We start from the raw sequence: 9,927 nt of genomic DNA on the forward strand, positions 1-9,927 counted from the left end.
CGCTTTCACTTTGTTTTCTATTTATTCTAACTTTCTCTCTCCTTTTTGCAATCGTATTTCGTTGTCTTTTTATATTTGCTTGTATTTTTTTTATTTCTTTACCATTAAGACTATTCTGCAGAGACCTGAATAAGTGGAAATCCGAAGGAGCAATATCTGATGAATATGGAGGGTGGGGTAGCACATCCCAGCCGAGCTGCAGCAATTTTTGCCTGGTTCCCAAAGAAACGTGCGGTCTTGCATTATCATGATGGAAAACAACACCCTTCCTGTTGGTCAATTCTAGACGTTTCTCTTGAATTGCTGCTTTTAACTCGTCCAGTTGTGTGCAGTATTTCTCAGAATTAATTGTCCGGTTGCTTGGGAGAAGCTCAAAGCACAGAATTCCTTTCCAATCCCACCAGACACAAAGCAAGAAACCCACTTTTAGGGTGACTAAGGGTGACTCATGTCGCTTACTCATGTCGCTATCTCTGAACATTTCGATAGATAATCCATTTCTCATCACCTGTCACAATTTGCATTTTTGTTACGTACAGTTCTTTCGGATAAAAAAAAAACATCACCGTAAACTGCGCATATTTCTTTGGTTGCTTGTGAGGCATGTTTCCCTTTACGGAAAAAGAAAAGCATCAAGTGCCGAAAATGAACTTTCTTATCTTCCATTTTAAAGGGTTATGGACGTATGCTGAAACAGTTGTTTTATGGTGAGCTTGCAGAGGAGAAACGCTAACGGTGTAAACCTAAAAAAAGTTTAAGGGCGGCATAAGGACTACTATGAAGTCACTTGGAATGGTTCTAGAAGATATAGAAGCCCTTGCTTCGGATTGAGTTGGATGGCCAACAAAGTGTAGAGTGGAGTAAAAGTATTTGAAGAGGCCGGAATAACCCAAAAGAGATCTAAGGAAGAATGTAACAATCGAGAATGACAATGACCTTTTTGAGTGCACAGTCTGAGACAGACTATGCCTGTCATTGGCTGGCCACAAATCTCATCTGCGAACGCATGGAAAACGAACCTCCACCAACGATTCTGATTATATGTCTGAGCACACCTTTGAATGCTGTGTATGCCAGAAGGTTTGCAAATCCAATGGAGGCCTCAAAAGACATGTTAAGATCCACAAAGAGCAGAACTTACCTGCAGGTATTGGTGGTCCAAATAAGAGGTGAAATCTATTTGGGTGTCTTATCAGAACATACATACACATACACATACACATACACATACACACATACACATACACATACACACACATGCACACACGCACACACACCTCTCACATACACAATACTCACTCACATACACAACACACACGCACGCACGAAAACATACACAATATACACAGACACGCACGCACAAAAAATATACACACACGCGCACGGACACACACATACAGACACACATAAACACACACGCGCATACACACACACGCGCATACACACACACACACCCGTACCTAACACTCACAACCCCACACACATCACAATCCCCCACACACACCCACTAACTATTCCTGCTACTAATTCCTTCCACTACGTCACACACACACACACACAAACACACATACACACTAACAGATAAACCACCAAACCATGCACACACACACACACACACATATACATACGCACACACACGTTCTGTTATCACACACACACTCGCAGACTCTCGCGCACGCACAGATATTCACCTCCCTTTTTCACTCTCCTGTCTTAGAAAGAACTTTTCCCCCACCACCTCCTCTTCCGGTCCTTTCACAATGTAACCTCGTGGGCATCGGTGCCATTTTCCTCATCCTCCGTTTTTCCATTCTCCGAACTTTCTGTCTTTCCGACGAAGGGCTCCGCCCGAAACGTCATACTCTCTCTCCTTCCTTTCCCGAGCGTCCAATAACACTATCCGTATTACGTCCTCACTTTGTTGTTTTTTTGTTATTGTTTTTTGTGTTTTTTTGAACTTATATATATATATATATATATATATATATATTATGTATATATATATAAATATATATATTGTATGTATATATCGTATATATATATATATATATATATATATATATATATATATATATATATATATATATATATATATATGTATACACATGATGGCTGCCCCCTCGTTATCGAGTATGGCCATTGCACGAAGCTTAACTTAACGGTGCTGTGATCGAATGTAACTTTTTAGCCCAGCCAAAGATCTACAATGTCTTGCATCCAAAACCTTTACTGGCAAAAGCTGGCTGTTGTTGTAATTGGGCTCCATGTACCTTTGCGTGTCGTTTAAGTCCTCCTGCTGAATCACACTCCCTTCCACATGCCCGACAGACATGATTAGTATGGTGTGTAGCATCATCACCAGCGGCCTGGTAGTCAATCATCGGTCTTGCTTCATGACTACGAAGATGACTCATAAGTCCAGCTTTACTGAGACCCGGTCTTGCCTTGCACAAGCACTGCATGTCAGTGTTATAGGAAGACCCTTACCATCTGGAAATGCAACAACAATTCCCTTCCTGACAACCTTCCTTAATTTCTCATGTACAATTCGTGATTTCTCAAAAGTAGTTGTTCCCTCATGCACAATCCTTCTCCACTTGCCACGGTCAATAGCTATGACTTCCCATGTGTTGGGAGAGATGTTGGCATCTCTCAAAGAAACCTTCAGCAAGTCCTTATATCTCTTTTTTGGTTTATCTGGAGGTCGTTCTCCTTTAGCTAACTCTCCATAAAAGTGTTCTTCCAGAAAGTGTTCTTCCAGAAAGTGTTCTTCCAGAAAGTGTTCTTCCAGAAAGTGTTCTTCCAGAAAGTGTTCTTCCAGATAGTCAATCTTGTTTTCGTGTGGGACGCGGCACTGCCGATGTGATCTTCTCAGCTAGACAGCTTCAGGAAAAGTGTGTGGAACAGGGTCTCGATTTATATCAGGTTTTTGTCGATCTGTCAAAGGCCTTTGATACAGTTAAAAGAAAAGCACTATGGAAAGTCCTCCAGAAACTTGGTTGTCCTGAAAAGTTCCTTGCTGTGGTTAGGTCTTTTCATGAAGACATGAAGGGTAGGGTTAATGTTAGAGGTAAAATGTCGGAGCCCATCTCAATACAAAATGGAGTGAAGCAAGGGGATATTCTGGCACCGACTCTATTCGCCATATATTTTGCGATGGTTTTCTGTATTGCATTCAGAAATTGTAGATATGGTGTTTACATGCATTATCGAACCTCTGGCAACATATTTAATATCAGGCGCTTTGCTGCAATAACAAAAGTATTTACCTCTATCATAAGAGACCTTTTGTATGCAGATGATTGTGATTTAGTAGCGCACAACAGAAATTGATATGCAACACATTCTCTGATGCTTGCACTGCCTTAGGAATGACAGTCAATCTCAAGAAAACTGTTGTCGTGTACCAATCTGCCCCTGGTAAGCAGTATATTGAACCAAATATCTATGTGTATGGTAGAAGAATTGGTGTAGTCGATCAGTTTGTCTACCTGGGAAGCACTGTTAATAGATATGGCAATTTGGACAATGAAATTCCATATAGAATTAGGAAAGCAAGTGATGCTTTCGGAAGCCTAGAAAGGTGTCTCTGGGGTCGGCGAGACATATGCAAGAAGACAAAGATAAAGGTGTACAAGGCGTGTATACTCTCTTCTCTTCTTTATGCCTGCGAGACCTTAAACAACTGGAATATGTATACACATATATATATACACACACTTTTACTTGTTTCAGTCATTTGACTGCAGCCATGCTGGAGCACCACCTTTAGTCGAGCAAATCGACCCCAGAGCTTATTCTTTGTAAGCCTATTACTTATTCTATCGGTCTCTTTTGCCGAACCGCTAGGCTACGGGGACGTAAACACACCAGCATCGGTTGGCAAGCGATGTCGGGGGGGGGGGACAAACACAAACACACAAACATATGCACACACATACATATATATATAAGCGGCGGATTTCTTCCAGTTTTCGTCCACCAAATCCACTCACAAGGCTTTGGTCAGTAAGAGGCTATATTAGAAGACACTTGCCCAAGGTGCCACGCAGTGGGACTGAATCCAGAACCATGTGGTTGGTAAGCACACTACTTACCACACAGCCACTCCTGCGCCTATAGTTTTTTGTAACTTGTTTATCATTTTGTCCATGTTTTTTGCAACGTCATGTACCTAGATATGTATCTATATGTACATGTAGATGAAGGTGTGTACACACATGTACATATATATGCATATACTCATATATTATTGTTTATATATATATATATTATACATGTGTGTGTGTGTGTGTGTGTGTGTGTGTGTGTGTGTGTGTGTGTGTGTGTATGACATGGGCGAACGTTGTATTCTTTCTTGTCTTGAGGTTCACAGCCAAACGGCTGGGTGGATTCGCGTGAAAAATGGCACACATGTGGAGACTGGTGCGTAGATTGGAATGCAGTTTATATATTTTTTCCTAGCCCCCATAGTCACCGAGAAAATCGATTAAAACAACCTGCGTGCGTGCGTGTGTGTGTGTGAGTGTGTGTCACTGAAGCCATTCATACATACATACATAACCACTCTCTCTCTCTCTCTGTCAATCACTTACTACAAAAACTGAAAGAAAAAATTTCGATTATGTCTCTCTCTTTCTTTCTCTCTCTCTCTCTCTCTCTCTCTCTCTCTCTCTCTCTCTCTCTCTCTCTCTCTCATATACACACACATCACAAAAGCAATTCATATACACACAACACATTCTGTCTAGCACACCCCATCAAACACACACACACACACACACACACAAACGCATGCACATCAATTCTTCCGTCTCACGCAACTTCCAAAGAACTTCACTCATACAACCGCGCTCTCTCTGTCTCTTTCGCTTTCACGCCGACTTCAATAGATCATCTTTTTTCCCCAACCTCATATTAAAAAAATATTTTCACTTGTCCGGGCATTGCTATTACAGACACATTCACAACAATTCGACTCGAGAGATAAACACAAACCACCTCATGCTGACTGCAAAACTCCTGCCAAATTATCCGCAAAAACACACACATACACACACGTCCATTTCATATATCTTCTTTCAGTTTCTGCTCTCTGATTAGACAAATGTCTAATACAATAGCTCTCAGTTACATTTTGTTCTCTAAAAAGGTATGTATCTATTTTTCTAGAAGCGTATAACAATGACTTATTCCATACTTCTCCACTTAGTTTTACATGTGGTATGTACTATCACCCCACTTTGTATTTATTTTTATTAAATTTAGGTAATAAATCTCCTCCAGTTACCTCCATTTACCCATTTGGTCCATCCCTACAACTTTTTCCTTATTGCTTGATGGTCCTCTTAATATTATTATTATTCTTATCAACTCACTTTGTAGTTTTTTTATCCATTGGATTTATAATCACACTCAAATATATTTTAGTTAATTATAACTTTGTAATTTTTGTTTCCCACCTTTGTAACCGGATATGTTAATGCAGTGTCTCTGCATCGTACACACTGGAACACAACTTTAATATCAATTTTTCATTGACATCAATATCTCTTTTAATTTGTCCATCATACTGCTCCTACATAGGTTTTTTCTATTATTAAAACATTTTAAAAAAAACTTTTATTCATTCATATATTAATTTACTAATTTTTTAATAGTAATAAATATTTTATTATAACAGATCCATCTCCTTAATATTAATAATAATAACAATAATAGTAATAATAATAAATTTAATTTTTTATTTTTTTATATTTATATTAATAATAATAACAACAATAAGAATAATAACATATTTAAAATAACAATTATATCTAACTCCAACGCCAGTTGATCACACTTTCTCTCCTTCTCAAGTTAGTACAGTAAGTTTAACCCCCGTAAAGTTATATTCATAGAGTTTTAAGTATATATGTATATACAGTCTATTTTGTTATCGTAGGTATGTTTATGAAGTAAATTCCATGCTAACTACCCTTTGTTCATCTCCCCTAAATACTCCTAAATCCACGTTTTATTCATTTATCTCTTAATCTATAAGTATTTTTTTGAAGATATATCGATACTTGTACTTTATCTCAATATTCTATCCTTCTTTTACATCTACTTCTATTAATATACCTCTGTGTTATGGGCTGTGATGAGCTATGTGAAGCCAGACCGGAAGGGCCAGACCGGAAGGGCCAGACCGGAAGTCGGACACACGCTGTCGAATGCCAGCACGTGGCGTCAGTCAGAAGACAGAGAGCTTACGAGGAAGACGTATTTTGATCTGGAGCGATCGTTTACTCCGCCGCGGTCGACGAGGTAAGGTCCTAGCGTTTCATTCTGTCCTTTTGCTTCTTGTTGTCCTTTTCCTCCATCACACCACAAGCTATTTCGGCCCATAACAAAAAAAATTATGAGTGTAGTCCGGATTTCGAACGATGTGATTAAACCGTTTTGCGGTGACACGGACGTGGTCGCGTGGCTAAAAAAGATGAAGCTGGTCGCGAAGCTCCACGGGATAGGCGACTTAGCAAGCTTTTTCCCACTGTACTTAGATGGTCCGGCGTTGGCGCTATTTTTAGAGATGGAAGAGAGGGACCAACTTAGCGCGGACAAAATAGAAATCCGCTTGATGGAGGCCTTCGCAGAACGAATGTTTGAAGCGTACGCTCGCCTGGGGAAAGCAAAGTGGGCTGGCGAACAAGTCGACGTGTTTGCCAACGAACTTAGGAGATTGGCTAAACTGGCAGGGTATGAGGGAGAATCGCTAGATCGGACGGTTAAGTTGGCGTTTGTGACTGGTTTTCCTGACCACATGTCGGTCGAATTGCAGAAACTGCCGGACGTGAACGCCATGCCCATGGTGTATATAATAACGAGGGCTCGCATGTTAGTTTCGTGTTGTAGATCGACGCCGTTGGCAGCAACTGCAACAGCAAAAGGTGGCCGATCAAGGAGTAGCGGAGAGGGGTCGAACAAGGAACGTGTGCGACCGTTCAAAGGACAGTGTTTCCGGTGTCAGGGCCCGCACATGGTGCGAGACTGCAAGTTACCCAAGCCTGAGGTCATTTGCTACCGTTGTCGAGAAACGGGACATATAGCCAGCGAATGTCTGCAGGGAAACGGTCTAAGGGAGACTACTGCGTCAGTGGTCATCCCTTTGGATCAATAGAGGCGCGTTTGTTGCTACCCGTTGTTGACGTGCTGATGGAGGGGAAGATGTTGCGAGCCCTCGTGGACACAGGCTGTACAACGACCCTGATGACTCCGGGAGTGGTAGAGACGTGGAGTGGAGAAAGCAGTGTGAGGGCAGTCGACGGAAGAGAGGTACGCTGTGAAGGCATTACAGACGTGCAGATTGAGGTGCAGGGAACAATCAATGTGGCGGAGTTGGATGCCGTGCTGAAGGGGGTGAACCTGGCCTTGAAGTGGAGTCTGCGCACCATCGAAATTAGGACCGATTCGGCCACTGTGCTTGGTCGGGCGACGGCAGTCATCACCAATGAGCGGAGGGTGCGAACCAAAGAGGCCGCGGAGATGCTGGTAAAGCGTCGATTGGGAATATTGCGTGAGCGAACCCCTGAGTTCGATCCGAAGTTGAGCGTAATTTTTGTGCCTTCCGAAAAGAACAGGGCAGACGTCCTAACCAGGGTAAAGCGAGCCTGGTTGCAGGTGCCAGAGGATGCGGAGCAGGCTGTGGCTGCAGTATGCTGTCTGAGTGACTCGGAGTTGAGGAGACTGCATACCTTGCATCACATGGGAGTGGACAGGACATTGTTCCTAGCCAGGAAAGTCGACTCCGAAGTAACGAGGCGGAGCGTGCAGAGAGTGGTTAGCAGCTGTGACAGGTGCCAGTTTATTGACCCTGCTCCGGGCGTACATGAGGCGGGAAGTTATCCAGTGGACCACAACTGGAAACGACTGGCAGTGGACGTAACACACTACCGGCAGGGGACGTACCTCTCAATGGTCGACTGCGGACTGGGGCGGATGGTCATATGGAGGGAGATGAAGACGGAGACTGCAGAGGAAATCGCGGGAGTATTAAATGGGATATTCCTGGAACGAGGCCCCGTGTATGAGCTGCTGCTGGATAATGGCACTGCATTTCTCTCGGAGGTGCTGAAAGAAATGCTTGACGGGTGGCAGGTCAGCCGCTTCTTCAGGGCGGCATACCGGCCAAGTGGAAATGGAGTGGTGGAAAGGCATCATCGTACCATCAAGACCATGGCAGAGAGGGGCCACATTTCGCCAATCGAGGCCGTATTTTGGTACAACATGTCGCCCAGGTCAGGACAGGCTGAGGAGTCGGTTCCACACAGGGCAATATTCAGGTACGAGTGGAGGCATCCGTGTATTGCATCAATGCGACTCGGGGGAGAGGAAGAGCATACCTTTGTGCAGATCGGGGAAGAATTTTGGGTAAAACCCCCAAATGCACGGTGTACATCACAATGGGGGAAAGGAACTATAACCTCCATCAATTCAAAGAACAACGTCTCGGTCGATGGTATGCCACGCCATGTTTTGGATGTGCGGAAGATTGTCAATGCTTCAGAGGATGGAACCAGCAGCAGTGGGCAAGATGATGAAGACAGCAGCAGTAGGCAAGATGATGAAGCCAGCAGCAGCGCACCAGGAACTCAGGCCAGTCCCGGGGTCGCACAGCGACCACAAAGGGAGCAGTACCCTCCTCCCTGGTTGGCTGATTACGAAACCAATTAAGGTAGTTCGGGAGCGAGGAGTGAATGGGAGAGCCGGTTGAATGATCTATAAATCAGGAGGGCGTGTGGTGTTGTTGGCTGTGATAAGCTATGTGTTGTTGGTGGAGAGAGATGAAGCAAACGGAATTGAAGCCAGACCGGAAGTCGGACACACGCTGTCGAATGCCAGCACGTGGCGTCAGTCAGAAGACAGAGAGCTTACGAGGAAGACGTGTTTTGATCTGGAGCGATCGTTTACTCCGCCGCGGTCGTCGAGGTAAGGTCCTAGCGTTTCATTCTGTCCTTTTGCTTCTTGTTGTCTTTTTCCTCCATCACACCACAGCTACTAAGTGATATGTAAAGTAGCACGTTTTTCTTGATGGGATATTATATTTTAGTTTTAGTTAGACAAGTATTCCAATGTAACTTTAAATTTATATTCATTGCATACGTTTTCTTTTATTAATTTACGATAGTAAATCAGGTATTGCCATTTATTTGGATTAGTTACTGTATCTTAATATGATACAATATCAATGGTTATCCCCCATTGTAAGTTAATCTCTACTCTCTTTACTCCTCAAGTTTGCACAGTTTTTTTTTACTCCACATATGGTCACATTTATATAGTCCTTTATGTATATACTAAAGTTCTTGCTATCGTAAGTAATTTTGCATAATAAATTTCATGCTTATTTCCCTTCGTTCATCTTTCTCGAATCAAGCTTTATTTCACTTTCACTTCTTTACTTATCTATTAGAATATCCTAAGATATCTTTAAAATCGTACTTTCTTCTTTACTAGACCCAATATTCACTCCCGTTTTTCATTAATATACCTCTATGCTATATAGTAATATATAAGAAGCACGTTTTTCTCTGGCGGGATATAATACGTTAGTTTAACATGATTTCAAATATTAAATCAAATAGGTATTTTGCATATACATTATGTATATGCATTATGAATACGTTATGTATTCTTTTATTATTTCATTACTTTATAGTTTTGTACCTTGTATTGCCATTTATTTAAGTTAATTACCGTAACTTAATATGATACAACATTAATGGTTACTTATATTTACTATCCATCTTTAATTTTCCTTCCTTATAAACGTCTATTTACGACTAATTTTCCTTCCTCATAAACGTTTATTTACGACTAATTAGTCGTATATAAAATTTACTCTTTACACAAATTCATTGGATTCTCTCCCTTTCTCCTTCCAAT

At 41.9% G+C, this 9,927-nt stretch overlaps 1 protein-coding gene across 1 annotated transcript; it reads left to right on the top strand.

Moving 5' to 3' along the window:
* The first annotated feature begins 6,403 nt into the window (after positions 1–6,403).
* LOC149135565 (uncharacterized) lies at positions 6,404–7,162 on the top strand. Its single transcript, XM_089351872.1, has one exon. It carries the CDS (start codon positions 6,404–6,406, stop codon positions 7,160–7,162), a length of 759 nt encoding a protein of 252 aa, XP_089207998.1.
* Positions 7,163–9,927: the final 2,765 nt, after the last annotated feature.

This window comes from Octopus bimaculoides, chromosome 5 (genome assembly GCF_046866305.1).
Source record: "Octopus bimaculoides isolate indiv1 chromosome 5, ASM4686630v1, whole genome shotgun sequence".
Taxonomy (NCBI): Eukaryota; Metazoa; Mollusca; class Cephalopoda; order Octopoda; family Octopodidae; genus Octopus; species Octopus bimaculoides.

Bases quoted from the DNA above. Each gene is read 5' to 3' on its own strand.
- LOC149135565 (XM_089351872.1), top strand. From the start codon at position 6,404: ATGAGTGTAGTCCGGATTTCGAACGATGTGATTAAACCGTTTTGCGGT.